Source organism: Silurus aristotelis, assembly GCF_946808225.1.
Source record: "Silurus aristotelis genome assembly, chromosome: 17".
Taxonomy (NCBI): Eukaryota; Metazoa; Chordata; class Actinopteri; order Siluriformes; family Siluridae; genus Silurus; species Silurus aristotelis.
The window spans coordinates 23,893,279-23,910,359 of NC_139590.1; the positions used below are offsets into that span (position 1 = coordinate 23,893,279).

At 39.3% G+C, this 17,081-nt stretch overlaps 1 protein-coding gene across 2 annotated transcripts in view; it reads right to left on the bottom strand.

Moving 5' to 3' along the window:
• The window catches only part of grin2aa (glutamate receptor, ionotropic, N-methyl D-aspartate 2A, a), a 114,329-nt gene that overhangs the window by 94,615 nt on the left and 2,633 nt on the right, over nt 1-17,081 (bottom strand). The window contains exons 1-2 of one of the 2 annotated variants that reach the window (XM_083566466.1): nt 13,642-14,027; nt 5,034-5,441 (exon numbers count right to left, since the gene is read on the bottom strand). In XM_083566466.1, the coding sequence (XP_083422592.1) occupies nt 5,034-5,423 (390 nt within the window). In that variant the 5' untranslated portion in view covers nt 5,424-5,441; nt 13,642-14,027. Of the gene's footprint in view, nt 1-5,033; nt 5,442-13,641; nt 14,028-17,081 lie in introns of those variants that run through there. The other variant, XM_083566467.1, reaches the window with a different exon arrangement.

Consider the following 17,081-nt stretch of genomic DNA (forward strand, 5'->3'; position numbering starts at 1 on the left):
TATTCATTCATTCATTCATTCATTCATTCATTCATTCATTCAGGTATTCACTCAGACATTCTGTTAGTTGGTCATTCATTCATTCATTCATTCATTCATTCATTAACTTGTTCATTTATTTAGTTAGTTATCTAGTTGGTCTGTGAATCATTTATTCTGTCTTTAATTGATTCATTCAGTCCATCTGTCACTTTGTCATATAGTCATCAGTCTTCCATTCATTCATTCATTCATTCATTCATTCATTCATTCATTCATTTCCGCAGGCAGGCAGCCATCCTGTTACTCATTCATTTATTTATTCACACATGTAAACAGTCAGCTATCCATTTAAATGGTCATTCATTCATTCATTCAGTCTGATCAGTCAGGTATATGATGGTGTGATGGCGGCTCTACCAGTCCAGACTGCTACTTAAACCCTGGGAGTAAAGTAACAGCGTACAGAAGAACGTGTTCAGCAGAGTGGAATTTCGCAGTGGTGCATCATCTCTCCTCTCAGTAATGTCTCAGTATGCACCAAAACATTCCTCAATCACTCCAATCAGCATGAAGCCAAACACAAAGGCTTCCTTTCTGTTTTTTAGCGATTACTTTCAGCCTTGGGGTTTACAAACCACTCCACCAGGAGCAATTAACCCGAAAAAAATGATATCGCAGATCTCCAAGTAACGACGGCGAGACAGCGACTGACAAACAGCTCTCTCTTATCTCTGCTTTCTGAGGTGAAAAGTGTTATTACCTGGGAAATCGACTCACAATGAGGTGATTAAAAACTCTCACTTTACAGCAGAGAGAAAGAGAGGAGACAGAGGAGAGAGGGAGATGCTCAGGAGGAGGTGAGGTTACTGTCAGGAAGTGGATAATGAAACCCACAATCTGCTCCTTGAAGAGATATTCCTTTGAGATCTCAGACATGTAAACGAGTTTTCTTCTTTCTCATTGTTGGGAAGGAATTTTATTCATTTCCAAAATTCTGTTCCTCCAGTGGCACGAGCTGATCTGGTGGTTCTGTGTGAAACCAGGGTTCAGTCCCCATCTGTTAAATTCACCAGGCTTACAGAGGAAACATCTGCTCCTCCGGTGCTGATCAAGTCCGAAATAATAGCCACTTCAGTCTTTATCCTCACAAAAGAGCTTTTCAGCACAACAAATGCGAGCTGATGGAGATGATTTCCACACAGGTCTGCAGCTGCACGATGCTAACTGCCTTCTATTAGCACACATTCATCTTTAACAACATCAGCGTTTTCACGTTTTGCCGCTTTAATGCGTTTGTGAACCAAAACTTTGGTGCTTGGTAGGAGTTTTAGCTTTGTGGAGACACTCGTGAATTAAATAAAATCTAGCCAGGTTCCTCACATGGACTTCAGAAGGACTATTTCACTGATGATACTCATCCCAGGTACAGAGAGCTAAGTGTGAGCGTCTCGTTGGCCTGAGAGTTCTCCATTGAGAAGCTAACAGATAAAAGTTGTGATAGCCACTTTATTTTACAAAAGGAAACTATAATAATTATTAACTGCAACAGGAAATATTTTATACTGCAACAGGAATTTTTCTTTAGTAAAACAGGAACTACTTTTAACTAAAAGTTTGCAACTGGAACTATGCTGCAATGTGAACGCATAGGGAACTACTTTTTACTCCAAATGGCATCAGGAACTATTTTATTTTGCAACAGGAACTACTTAATGCTGAGACAAGAGCCACTTTTCACTTCGACCTGCAACAGGAACTACTTTAAGCTGCGGCATGAACTTTTTCTGTACCCAGAACTACTTTTTACTTCAACCTACAGCAGGAAGACAACATGAACTAACTTTTAGTAAACCGGGAATACCTTTTTATTGTAACAAGAACTGAACATGGACTACTTTTTAGTACTTTTAACTACAAGCGGTGGACGAATTACGGAGAGCATGTAGTTAAAGTAGAGATTCACTCAGTAAAATACGACTTCAGTAAAAGTAAAAGTGTCCCTTTAAGAATGATATTAATGAATAAAAACACTGATTATTATTAAAATGATCACGAGCCCCAAACCACCTTTTCAACTACTTAAATAATCACACGTGTGTGGTGGTGAGTTCCAGTCTGGAGTTTCTTCATCATTTATTCCTCTCTAAATGTTCTGCTTGATGTTGAACTGATGCTGAACTGTATGTTGGTGATCAGTAGATACACCAAGCGCCGATCTGAACACGTGTAAAACAGAGCGTGCGCTCGATCCTGATTGGTGACTCGCTGCGTGTTTCACCGGTGACGTTTTTATCCTCGTAAATAAAAAAAAGTTGAGTAAAAAGTGAGAGATTTGACTTTGAAATGTAGTGAAGTTACACTTAAAGTTTCCCCAAACGCAAATACTTGAGTAAAGTACAGATACGTGAAAAAGCGACCACCACTGAACACTGCAGATTACAAGACGACGTGCAACAAACTTTTACTAAAACTACTTTTAACTAAAACATCCCACAAGAACTCCTTTTTAATTCCACCTGCAACAGGAACTGCTTTATGCTGTGGCATGAACTACTTTTACTGCAAAAAGAAACTACTGCAACCTGCAACAGCAACACATTGATCTTGTTTTCTTTTATATAAACTTCTTTTTTACAGCAGCTACTTTACACTTCAACAAGAACGATCAGTTTTTGACACCTGCAACAAAAACTAATTTAGAGTGTGAGAGATTCATTCAGACATTATGGGTGTTAGTAAAGTTGGGGACTGATGTAGGTGAGGTGAGGAGGCCTGGGGTGCGGTCAGCAATCAAGTTCACGTCAAGTGAAGGGAAAATTTCATGCTACTGCATCGAAAGACTGTGTTTCTCCAACTTTGTGAATGTGTAGCTAGAAAAGGCGGTTGTCCCAATACTTTTTGTCCGCAGCGTGTATTTATAGAAAGCACCACATTTGCTTGTAAAACGATCTGCTGTGCTGAACTCCTCTTTATTCTCATTAAGTGCTTTTCATCTCGCCCGAGCTTTCAGGACGCCTTTTTATAAGATTTAGATTCATTTAATTGTAGTATTTTGCTGGGAAACAATAAAGCGAGTGTGCGGAGTGTGTGGAGTGTGTAAATAAAAGTGTTCCCACACACAGGAGGAGGAAACGGAGAGGAATGATGGCTTCTCTGAGATTTCGTTCTGTATTACTGACTACAATAAAACCCACAGTTAAGATCACAGAGAGGTGCAGCAGTGTGAATAAATAAATACACCCCAGTCGTGTTTTTCTCACACACACACACACACACACACACACACACACACAGGGCGGGTCAGGTGTAACCGTAAGCGTGTTGTTATATTCGACTGGTATGAACGTCACCAGGCTTTAGGGGAACATGTGGATGAATGCGTTTGATCGGCTCTTGTCGATCGTTCTCCTGACGCAGGAATCTCTGAACGGAACATTAGGAAATTAAAATCGATTGCGAGCTTCAGCTTCCTGTTCAGCGCAATGAACAAACGTTCCTCTGCACTAAACACAGAATTATACGAGTCAGATAAAACACAAGCGTCTGCATATTTATAAATAATAGTCTGTGATCCGGAGTAACAGTGAAGATTTATTCATTGAGAGACTCAAAGCACTTTCGTACGTCGCTCTGGACACGGACGTCTGCTAAATGCCCCGAATGTACATGTAAATATACACCGAGAATTTTCTCGTCTTTCATCAGCACTCAGATATGCGATCTGTCCATCTTTTAATCTTTTTCAACACTGAACACAAGACTTTTATTTTATTCTTTTACTCTGATATATTGAAATATTTTACACCACAGACTGTTTTACTCATACAAGGAGGGAAGGAAGGAACAATGGAAAGAAAGAAAGAAAGAAAGAAAGAAAGAAAGAAAGAAAGAAAGAAAGAAAGAAAGAAAGAAAGAAAGAAAGAAAGAAAGAAAGAAAGAAAGAAAGAAAAGAAGAGGGAGGGAGGAAGAGAGGGAGGGAGGAAGGAAAGGAAAGGAACGGAAAGGAAAGGAAGAAGGCAAGAGATAGCAGAGAGGAAAAGAATTGCCCAAGTAAAATAAAATACAAAAAGAAAGAATTTAACAAAATGAGAGAAGAAAGAAGACACAAGGAAGGAAGGAAGGAAGGAAGGAAGGAAGGAAGGAAGGAAGGAAGGAAGGAAATAAAGAGGGAAGGAAATATCCTAAATAAGGCTGAATATAAAAAAAAAGCAAGAAAGAAAGTAAATGAGAAGTCAAAAAATTGTTTTTAAATAAATAAATAAATGCATCTGAATGTCACACAGAATCTGATGCTGTAATGAAGAAATTTGTTTGTTTCTATTTTCTGCAAATGGAATTCAGCACCATTCGAATTCTAATGAGGTCAAAGTTTGAATGCATTAGATGCGTCTGACGTCTTTCCACCAGTAAACACGCTGTAGTGCCACATAATGTAGAGACCAGAATCTGAAACCTAAGAAAAGTCTTCAAGTTCCACATGATCCTATTTTTACTAGCGGAACATTTAAACGTATTTAATAATGTATAGCGTGTAACCTGAGAAACAAATTTAAAGTACACGGCTTTATTCTGGGACGATTCACATTTGTTTTGAGGGAAAGGATTGTGTACACAAACGTGTACGGTTTCGCCCTCATTCATTTACTGACGCGCAAATAACGGTGAAGCTCCGTAACTCCGACAGGTGCTGCTGTGGACTTGTTGTACATGAGCAAAAATAATAGGTTTTGTACACTTTTGTGTAATTTTGAGTATATGTATTTTTGCATTGGTCCATAAAAGAGTAGAGTTAGTGGGCGGAGTCAATGCAAATAGATTAATTTTTGATCTACAGTGATTTACTGCAGTCTCAAAGGTAAATGTATGCAAATGAAGTATTCAGTTAGCAGAAGCCCAACGATATTAACAGACACTTCCACTGTAATAAGGACAAACTAACGAGCTAATCAACAAGCTAGCTACATGTAGACATAATCCGATAAGTAAAGTTTTTTATTGTTTACACCAGCAAATACCCCTCCACGGGTAAAAACCAAGAAACGCTCACTCACCTTATCCGCCATGATCATGGATGATCCGCCGTGAATCCCCAGGATGGGTATCAACGTCTGCGAGGAAATAAAATCCAAAATCTGGGCGATGGCTTCCTGGTCGGTGCCGTCGCCGAACACCACGCCGTGGATCTTTGTCCCGGACATGAGGTCGCACACATGAGTGATGATGCTCTTCGGGTCCGTTTCGTTGACCAGCAGCGTGACCACGTTGACGTCGATCGGGTCGTCCTTGCTCCACAGGGCTCGGATGTCCCGGTCCGAGATGTAACGTGTTCGGCCCAGGATCACGGCAATGTTCAGAATGGGAACCTTCTCGGCGGTGTACGCTACGCCCACCAGGGTGAGGAGAGCTGGGAGCGTCAGGAGTGCCAAGCCGGAGAACCACATGGTTTTTGACTTTATTCCCTGTTGGCACAAAAAAAAACGATTTATTGCATTTATTACTAGAAATATTATATGAAGGCTTCAATCTTTCTACAGAAATGTTGTCATGGATTGATCTAAATTGCCCATTTCCTCTTGCTTAGTTCTCTGAAGATCTGAGAACATCTATGATGTGAACATTAACCCAGGTTCTTCTTACTTAGCCCTGGGTTCTGTATTGTGTATTGGGTTCCTTCACATTATTGCTCTATATATTTTCTTTCTAATATCTCAAACCTGTCAGGAGTTTTACATGTAGCCCTCAGAACAAGGTACACTCCCAGAAGCACAGGGTTCTTCACAGGTTCTTTAGTCATCTATTTTGATAAATGGATAATTACGAGTCATACTTGATAATAAAAAAAAACAGTTTTCAAAGGTTCAAACAGAAGTTTTCGACATCCTAAAGATTTCCAAACGTTTTTGAAGATAAGAACCCTTAATTATCCAAAGAACCCTTGAGGAACACTTGAAGAACCTGCTCATCTGGAGCATCTCTGTTAAATTATTTCTTAATGTGACAATTCATTCTCAACCTTTTTAATGGCTCTTCCAGGTGATTTTGTCTCATGCGGGTGTGTCCTATTTTAAGCCGACTGCTGGTTGCCATGGTTTTACATTTGGCACCAGGTTAGATGTATAGCTGTTCATCCACACAAGCTAGCTACAATACATTAGTGCTGTTCATTTTTGAGGAAATTAAACACTTTTTGGTGTTTGATATCAGAATATTGACATGTATTTAGTGCAGAATGTGCTCCTTAATATTCTTCTCATGAGAGAAATGTACGACTTTCAGTCAAACGATAACTCGAGCATGTTTTAGCGTCCTGCTGTTAGTGATTTCTTTTTCCACGCACACCTGCCGATTGATTTACTGTAATGCAGCATGCGAATACTTCAGAGTTCAAGTTCGAGCAAAACAAAATGTGGCGCAGCAAGAAAAAGAATGCAGCGAAACATTCCCATGTTCAGAGAGTCTAGTTTTGGAAAGCAGGGCAACGAGGAGGCTGGCGATGAGCATGTGATGAAGATGTCGTCTGACACCGAGGCTGAGCAGTAAGCAGAGCAGAAGAGCGGAGTGCTGACATCATCACACCATGAGCGCACTTAGTGAAACGAGCCTCCTGAACATCCTGGACGTGGCCTACACGTGTAAGCGAGGTACACTGTAGATCATATGCTTCAGAGAGAGGTGCGCTATCTGATCTGATGCAGAGTTTTAGGAGGACATGTTGAGAACATGATTTTGACACCTTTTATCTCCTGTTCTCCTTAACATTTACATCAAACATACATTAAATACAACTGCCTAATCATCTTGAGATTAAAATCCTAAAGAAGTCCTACAGAGCAAAATTGTTCATTCTCTCTGGGTGGGAGGGGCATATTTTCTCTCCCCTGTCAATCACAGTAACACTAGCCAATCCTGGCCATTTATGAGGTTATGTATGCAGAAGAAGGAACGCTTTTTCATCCGAGTTTGTTACAGTAAATAGAAAACGCAATAAAAGACTATGAATAGCTCAGACGAGAGACTGAGATTAAAACATTGAAAGTGATTTAGAGGTTTATACATGTGTTTAGATATAAATACAAACACTAAAACTGTTTATTAAAGGGCCATGATGACTGTAGATGTCTTAATATGGATATGGTTGTGTAAACATTTTTTATGTATAGATGTGTTTAACTTTGTATTAAGTAAAGTGTAAATATGTATAAAATAGTATAGATGTGTATAGGTGTGAATAGAGGTGTGTAGGTGTGAATAGAGGTGTATAGGTGTGTATAGATGTGTATAGGTGTGTACAGATGTGTATAGATGTGTATAGAGGTGTATAGGTGTGTATAGATGTGTGTAGGTGTGTATAGATGTGTATAGGTGTGTATAGATCTGTATGGGAGGTGTATATGTGTGTATAGATGTGTATAGGAGGTGTATAGGTGTGTATAGGTGTGTATAGATGTGTATAGGTGTGTATAGATGTGTGTAGGTGTGTATAGATGTGTGTGGGTGTGTATAGATGTGTGTGGGTGTGTATAGATGTGTATAGGTGTGTATAGATGTGTGTAGGTGTGTATAGATGTGTATAGGTGTGTACAGATGTGTATAGATGTGTATAGAGGTGTATAGGTGTGTATAGATGTGTGTAGGTGTGTATAGATGTGTATAGGTGTGTATAGATCTGTATGGGAGGTGTATATGTGTGTATAGATGTGTATAGGAGGTGTATAGGTGTGTATAGGTGTGTATAGATGTGTATAGGTGTGTATAGATGTGTGTAGGTGTGTATAGATGTGTATAGATGTGTATAGGAGGTGTATAGATGTGTATAGGTGTGTATAGGAGGTGTATAGATGTGTATAGGTGTGTATGGATGTGTATAGATTTGTATCGAGGTGTATAGGAGGTGTATAGATGTGTATAGATGTGTGTAGGAGGGGTATAGGTGTGTATAGAGGTGTATAGGAGGTGTATAGATGTGTATAGATGTGTATAGGAGGTGTATAGGTGTGTATGGATGTGTATAAGAGGTGTATAGGAGGTGTATAGATGTGTATAGGAGGTGTATAGATGTGTATAGGAGGTGTATAGATGTGTATAGGTGTGTATAGAGGTGTATAGGAGGTGTATAGAGGTGTATAGGTGTGTATGAATGTGTATAAGAGGTGTATAGAGGTGTATAGGAGGTGTATAGAGGTGTATAGGTGTGTATGGATGTGTATAAGAGGTGTATAGAGGTATATAGAGGTGTATAGGAGGTGTATAGGTGTGTATGGATGTGTATAGATGTGTATAGGTGTGTATAGATGTGTATAGATGTGTATAGGAGGTGTATAGAGGTGTATAGGTGTGTATGGATGTGTATAAGAGGTGTATAGAGGTATATAGAGGTGTATAGGAGGTGTATAGGTGTGTATGGATGTGTATAGATGTGTATAGGTGTGTATAGATGTGTATAGATGTGTATAGGAGGTGTATAGGTGTGTATATATGTGTGTAGGTGTGTATATATGTGAGTATAGATGTGTATAGAGGTGTATAAATGTGTATAGATGTGAGTATAGATGTGTATAGGTGTGTATAGGTGTGTATAGATGTGTATAAAGGTGTATAGATGTGTTTAGATGTGTATAGATGTGTATAGAGGTGTATAGATGTGTATAGATGTGAGTATAGATGTGTATAGGTGTGTATAGGTGTGTATAGATGTGTATAAAGGTGTATAGATGTGTTTAGATGTGTATAGATGTGCATAGAGGTGTATCGATGTGTGTGTGTGTGTGTGTATAGGTGTGTATGGATGTGTATAGATGTGTATAGGTGTGTATAGATGTGTATAGATGTGTATAGGAGGTGTATAGAGGTGTATAGGTGTGTATGGATGTGTATAAGAGGTGTATAGAGGTATATAGAGGTGTATAGGAGGTGTATAGGTGTGTATAGATGTGCATAGAGGTGTATCGATGTGTGTGTGTGTATATATATATATATATATACTGTATATGTGTGAAGATGTGTATAGAGATGTGCATACTGTAGACGTGTGTATGTGTGTACAGATGTGTATAAAGGTGTTTATAGAGGTGTGAATAGATGGGTATAAAGGTGTGTATAGGTGTGATTATATATGTGTATAGAGGTGTATAGTTGTGTATAGATGTGTATAGATGTGTATAGATGTGTATAGATGTATATAGATGTAAATAGTGTGTAAAGATGTGTGTAGGTGTGTATACTGGTGTGTATATATATGTAAATAGGTGTGTATAGATGTGTGTAGGTGTGTATACAGGTGTGTATAGATGTATATAGATGTAAATAGGTGTGTATAGATGTGTGTAGGTGTGTATACAGGTGTGTATATAGGTATATATAGAGGTGTGTATAGATGTATATAGGTATGTATAGATGTGTGTAGGTGTGTATACAGGTGTGTGTATATAAGTGTATATAGAGGTGTGTATAGATGTATATAGATGTAAACAGGTGTGTATAGATGTGAATAGGTGTGTTTACAGGTGTGTATAGATGTATATAGATGTAATTAGGTGTGTATAGATGTGTGTAGGTGTGTATAAATGTGTAAAGAGGTGTGTACTGAGGTGTGTACAGAGGTGTATAGATGAGTATAGATGTGTACAGAGGTGACTATAAATGTGTATAGGTTTGTATACAGGTGTGTATAAATGTGTATTGAGGTGTGTATAGATGTGTACAGAGGTCGGTATAGAGGTGTACAGATGTATATAGATGTGTATAGGTGTGTATGGATGTGCATAAATGTATGTTTAGAGGTGTGTATAAGTTTGTGTTTAGAGGTGTGTAAAGATGTGTATATAGGTGAGTGATTAGAGGTGTGTGTAGATGTGTGTATATAGGTGTGTAATTAGAGATGTGTATAGATGTGTATATAAGTGTGTGTTTATAGGGGTGTATAGATGTTTGTATAAATGTGTATATAAGTGTGTGTTTAGATGTGTATATATGTGTGTTTAGAAGTGTGCATAGAAGTGTGTATTATAGGTGTGTATATATGTGTATATAAGTGTGTGTTTAGAGGTGTGTATAGATAAGTGTGTGTTTGTAGGTGTGTATGTATGTATGTATATATAAGTTTATGTTTAGAGGTGTGTATAAAAGTGTGTGTTTAGAGGTGTGTATATGTGTGTATATGTGTGTGTTTAAAGGTGTGTATATGTGTGTATAAGTGTGTGTTTAGAGGTGTGTATATAAGTGTGTGTTTGGAGGTGTGTATATGTGTGTATATAAGTGTGTGTTTAGAGATGTGTATATGTGTGTATAAGTGTGTGTTTAGAGGTGTGTACATAAGTTTGTGTTTGGAGGTGTGTATATGTGTGTATATAAGTGTGTGTTTAGAGGTGTGTATATGTGTGTATATAAGTGTGTGTTTAGAGGTGTGTATATGTATGTATGTATATAAGTGTGTGTTTAGAGGTGTGTATAGATGTGTATACAAGTGTGTGTTTAGAGGTGTGTATATGTGTGTATATGTGTGTGTTTAAAGGTGTGTATATGTGTGTATATGTGTGTGTTTAGAGGTGTGTATATGTGTGTATATAAGTGTGTGTTTAGAGGTGTGTGTATGTGTGTATATAAGTGTGTGTTTAGAGGTGTGTATATAAGTGTGTGTTTAGAGGTTTGTATATGTGTGTATATAAGTGTGTGTTTAGAGGTGTGTATATGTGTGTTTAGAGGTGTGTGTATATGTGTATATAAGTGTGTGTTTAGAGGTGTGTATGTTTATATAAGTGTGTGTTTAGAGATGTGTATATGTGTGTATTTAGATGTGTGTTTAGAGGTGTGTATATGTGTGTATATAAGTGTGTGTTTAGAGGTGTGCATATATAAGTGTGTGTTTAGAGGTTTGTATATGTGTGTATATAAGTGCGTGTTTAGAGGTGTTTAGAGGTGTGTATACGTGTGTGTATATAAGTGTGTGTTTAGAGGTGTATATATGTGTGTATATAAGTGTGTGTTTAGAGGTGTGTATATAAGTGTGTGTTTAGAGATGTGTATATGTGTGTATAAGTGTGTGTTTAGAGGTGTGTATATAAGTGTGTGTTTGGAGGTGTGTATATGTGTGTAAATAAGTGTGTGTTTAGAGGTGTGTGTATGTGTGTATATAAGTGTGTGTTTAGAGGTTTGTATATGTGTGTATATAAGTGTGTGTTTAGAGGTGTGTATATATGTGTGTGTGTGTGTTTAGAGGTGTGTATATGTGTGTATATAAGTGTGTGTTTAGAGGTGTGTATACGTGTGTGTGTGTGTTTAGAGGTGTGTGTATATGTGTATATAAGTGTGTGTTTAGAGGTGTGTATGTTTATATAAGTGTGTGTTTAGAGGTGTGTATATGTGTGTATTTAGATGTGTGTTTAGAGGTGTGTATATGTGTGTATAAGTGTGTGTTTAGAGGTGTGTATATGTGTGTATTTAGATGTGTGTTTAGAGATGTGTATATGTGTGTATAAGTGTGTGTTTAGAGGTGTTTAGAGGTGTGTATATGTGTGTATATAAGTGTGTGTTTAGAGGTGTGTATGTGTGTATAAGTGTGTGTTTAGAGGTGTGTATGTGTGTATAAGTGTGTGTTTAGAGGTGTGTATATGTGTGTATATCAGTGTGTGTTTAGAGGTGTGTATATGTGTGTATATAAGTGTATGTTTAGAGGTGTGTATATTTGTGTATATAAGTGTGTGTTTAGAGATATGTATATGTGTGTATAAGTGTGTGTTTAGAGGTGTTTAGAGGTGTGTATATGTGTGTATATAAGTGTGTGTTTAGAGGTGTGTATGTGTGTATAAGTGTGTGTTTAGAGGTGTGTATGTGTGTATAAGTGTGTGTTTAGAGGTGTTTAGAGGTGTGTATATAAGTGTGTGTTTAGAGATGTGTATATAAGTGTGTGTTTAGAGGTGTGTATATGTGTGTATATCAGTGTGTGTTTAGAGGTGTGTATATAAGTGTATGTTTAGAGGTGTGTATATTTGTGTATATAAGTGTGTGTTTAGAGGTGTTTAGAGGTGTGTATATGTGTGTATATAAGTGTGTGTTTAGAGGTGTGTATGTGTGTATAAGTGTGTGTTTAGAGATGTGTATATGTGTGTATAAGTGTGTGTTTAGAGGTGTTTAGAGGTGTGTATATAAGTGTGTGTTTAGAGATGTGTATATGTGTGTATAAGTGTGTGTTTAGAGATGTGTATGTGTGTATAAGTGTGTGTATATAAGTGTGTGTTTAGAGGTGTGTATATGTGTGTATATAAGTGTGTGTTTAGAGGTGTGTATATGTGTGTATATAAGTGTGTGTTTAGAGGTGTGTATATGTGTGTATATAAGTGTGTGTTTAGAGGTGTGTATATGTGTGTATATAAGTGTGTGTTTAGAGGTGTGTATATGTGTGTATATAAGTGTGTGTTTAGAGGTGTGTATATGTGTGTATATAAGTGTGTGTTTAGAGGTGTGTATATGTGTGTATATAAGTGTGTGTTTAGAGGTGTGTATATGTGTGTATATAAGTGTGTGTTTAGAGGTGTGTATATGTGTGTATATAAGTGTGTGTTTAGAGGTGTGTATATGTGTGTATATAAGTGTGTGTTTAGAGGTGTGTATATGTGTGTATATAAGTGTGTGTTTAGAGGTGTGTATATGTGTGTATATAAGTGTGTGTTTAGAGGTGTGTATATGTCTCGTTAATTCGACCTAACTGGAGCATTATGCGCGTGCGCCCCCTGTCGGTGCGCCTCCGCCCGGAACTCAGCCTCAATTCCGTTTTAGGACGCGACTTCAGCGCATTCAATGTCGTGCTTACACACACACCCCTACTGTACACACACACACACACACACACACACACACACACACACACACACACACACACACACACACACACTTGTCTATATGGCATCACATTTGGACCTTGCGTACTGTGTCTGAAACAAGCGCGCGGGCCATTGAAACTGTTTGGACTGATTGATAAAAAGTGTGACAGAGAGTACAACGAGCAGGTGGGGGGAAAATAAAAGAAAGAAATGAATGAAAAAAAAAAAAAGAAATGTTAGCCATAGCCACCTTACTGCAATGCAATATATGATTTATGACAGATCTCTCAGCACGAAGCTCGGGTTTTTTATTATTATTATTATTATTATTATTATTATTATTATTATTATTATTATTATTATTATCGGGACGCAAAGACCCCGGAGACCCACGTGATCACCCAAAAGCAGTTTGGCACTCACACACACGCACGCGCGCGCACAGGTACTGTATTTTTATTTTATTTCGACACATATCATCATAACCACCAGCAGCATCAGCATCACCAGCACTACCCACAGGTCTACTGCATTTAGACTCCAACCTCACTGCATTTCATTCGCAGAGATTTGTGCCTGGCGCGCGACGCAGGCTTTTTGCACACACATACACACACACACCCCAGATCTCTTCACATCAGCTTTACATGAACAAACAAAAAAAATCCAAGGCACAAGCCATTGTGCTGCAGTGCACATCACGCGCGCTTTGGGGCTGTTCTCCCTCTCTCTTTAGGATGGGGGGCACTTTTTTTTGCTTTCCAACCCTTGAGCGTTTATGCGTAAAAATGGACGCGAAAAACACAAACACGCGCAATATATACGGTAGATTTGGGCTACTCACAGCATCGTCTCTCCTCCACAGAGCTCCCGAAACGGAGTGGACATCGCACCAGGTCCTGTCCTCCTCTCCCTCTTTCTTTCTCTCTCTCTCACACACACACTCACTCTCTATCTATCTCTGCCTTTTCTTCTCCTCTTTTCTCATGCGGAGGATTGAACGCTCGCCCCCTTTTTTATCATCCTTTAACTTCGATCCCGCGGCATCACATTAAATCCAAAGTGGCTTCTTGGCGTCCGTGAGCTTTATCCATGACTGTGTGCGTGTGTGTGTGTGTGTGTGTGTGTGTGTGCGTGCGTGCGTGCGTGCGCGCGAACGCTCGCGTGTGTGTGTGATGCGTCCTCGGTCCCGCATCCAGAGCTGCGGGGTTGGAAGAAGAAAAAAAAAGAAGAAACGCGCGCGAGCGCGCACACAAACAAACACACACACACACACACACACACACACACTATCTCTCCTATCTCTCTCACTCTCTCTCTCTCACAGACGCGTATCTACGCACGCAGAGAGCAGCAGCAGGTCTGCGACTATAAAACGCAGGAGATTCCGTCTTCTTTTCTATCTTGTCTTCTGTCCGTTTTCTCTTTCCTTCCTTCCTCTCCCATCATTATTCATCCTTTCTTCCTTTCCTTTTCTTCCTGCGCTCCTTCAAAGCCAATCACACCTCTCGACATGGGAAAACTTCAGCAGAAGAGTGCTGCAGTAAAAATCCTGCGCTAAGGTCAGGGACTGAAGGGGGGATGTGGGCATCTTCAGAGGTTTCATCCTGCACACATTCTGAAAACTGCGACACGAAAGCCAACCAAGCAACCAGTTTGGGATTCTGCAGCAGTGATCCTGCATTCCTCATTCATCACCAGTCAGGGATTGATCCAGGTCAGGGTCATGGTGGATCTTCACACCCCTGGGAGCACTGGGTGTGAAGCAGAACCGGTTGCATGTCCATCATGCACTCGTTGTTACTCAGTGAGATCATTCAGTAAAAGTTCATGCTTTTGGGAACCTAAAGGACACCAGAGAATGAGGAGGAACCCAGACAGACACAAGGAGAACAAATAAAACCTCACCCAGGGTTTGTAACCGGAGATCTTGGAGCTGTGAAATGGGAACGTTACACTCTACCGTGCTGTCATTTTTTTCTTTTCCTAGATATCTTCCCAAGGGTTGTTTTGCTCTTTTGGTCCTCAACCTGATTGGCCAGAACATTCAACCTGATTGGTCAGAACATAAATTGGAACCTGTATTCCCTCTGTATAGACCAGACACACAGTATAAAACCTCATGACATGCCTCAGGGTTCGTTTTCGGTCCATTTTGCTTTTCCTGACACTGATATTATCCTCATATTATGTAATTTAGACCTCAGTGTCTGATCACAAACAAATCCAGAGCCTTGGGAAATGTTCAGATCATTTAATTTCATGTGTGACACTCGTTCAGGTTTTAGAGCAAAAACTCGTTTCTGAAAAGAGCTCAAAAGTTACATCCATGTTTTCCTAAGTGAAGCGTGACCGCCTTTTCACACTTGGGACAATCACTGAAATACATCCACACTCAGGAGGGGTTGGGGGGCGGGGCTTATCAATCTACTGATCGCAAGAAATGCTTCTCAGGTGACTCCATGAAACATGACGCACTGATGTGTAAAGCTCCAAAACAGTGAAGAACCTTGTTTTGAATGCGAGGCATGTCCTCGTAAAGAAACAGCTTCAAACGAAGAGGAGACGATCTTCTATAAGAAGATCTGAATCATGAATTTTTCATGAAGCGCTGACCTTAACAATCCCTCTCAGCATCGTGATGAAACTTGAACCCGGAACTAACGTGTTATCCAGAACCAGACGCCAAAATCCACTATTGTCTTCAAAAAAATAAATAAAAGGATAAAAGCCACTTATCTCTGCACTTATGTATTCTGGGTCGTGTGCCGTTACTCTGAGAGCTTCCACGGATGACGCGGATCAGACCCGGGTTCAAGTGAAGCTACCTTGAAGCAGAGATCGGATCTCTCAATCGCTCTCAGACATGGGAACGCTTTCACGCTTCACCACCGTATCAAACTCTCAAGATCACACGACAGAACCCTGAAATTATTATTTTATCAAAGTTGTTTTTCTTCCTGAGTCGGAAAACAGCCTTTTAATACAAAATCCAGATTTTTACAAAGTTATTGAAGGTCAGATGGTGAGAAATCAAAATGGCCGCTCACTGTATCAGAAGTAAACCCTTAATTCTATTTAAAGTTTATACCGTAAATATCATCATCAACCGACTACTGTCTACTGATTCATTATATTATGTGTGTGAACACACACTTACACTCTCAGACTACGTCTGGACTAATCTGGAAACTTTTGGACGCTTTGACCCGCATCATTTCCGCCTGGCGTTTATTTACTTTTTGAAATGTGAAAACGACGACAAAAATTTTTTTTCGAACGTCTCCGTGTTCACAGTCCACACTGAAAACGCCGTCTTCAAACGGATTCACTTTCGAGAGCGTTTTCAAAAAGCTACATATTCATTGTGGACGGAAGGCCAAAACACACACACACACACACACACACACACACACACACACACACACACACACTTACTGCATTGTGCAGATTTTCAGCCTCAGTCTCTTTTAGGTTTTGCTTTTAATTTTTTTTTTTCTGGACTCTGGTTTTACTCCACACTGGCAGGTTGCGGGCACATGGCCAGGGTTTATTTTACCCTCTACAAAGCAAGATTTTAATATTTCAGACCTGATCTGTGAATAAAATACATTGAGTAAGCAAATATGCTGTAATTATAGTTACTCAAAGGGTATTTAAGTTTTTCCTGTGTATATATATATATCACACACACACAGGAAAAAGTTAATAAACTTTGGTCTCCATAAAACCATTAAAAAAGACTGTGTGTGTGTGTGTGTGTGTGTGTGTGTGTGTGTGTGTGTGTGTGTGTGTGTGTGTGTGTGTGTGTGTGTGTGTGTATATATACATATATATATACATACAGGGTGATGTGATGAGCTATCGATGCTTCTGCTAGAGATGATGTATGCAGGAGGTGAAGCTGCGGCTACATTGAAAGGAGAAGTGTTGAATTGTGTTCATTGAACACAATTGCATCATTACGATTCAGATAAAACATCACTGAAGGTCTAGGAGTGAAACACATGGACTGACACACACACACACACACACACACACACACACACACACACACACACACACACACACACACATACATACATGAGTCTTCACTTTCTCTCTTATTAACTGGTGTGAGCCTCTGTAGCATTTCAGTAATATCGGTCCACAGGATAGTGCTGCTGATGAACCCAGTGCACACTCATCACCAAGATCTGATGAACAGAACGACCACAAAAGGGCCGAATAACAACCCCAAGGAGATGAAACCTCCTCTCATTAAACACTCCTTACAGTAATTAG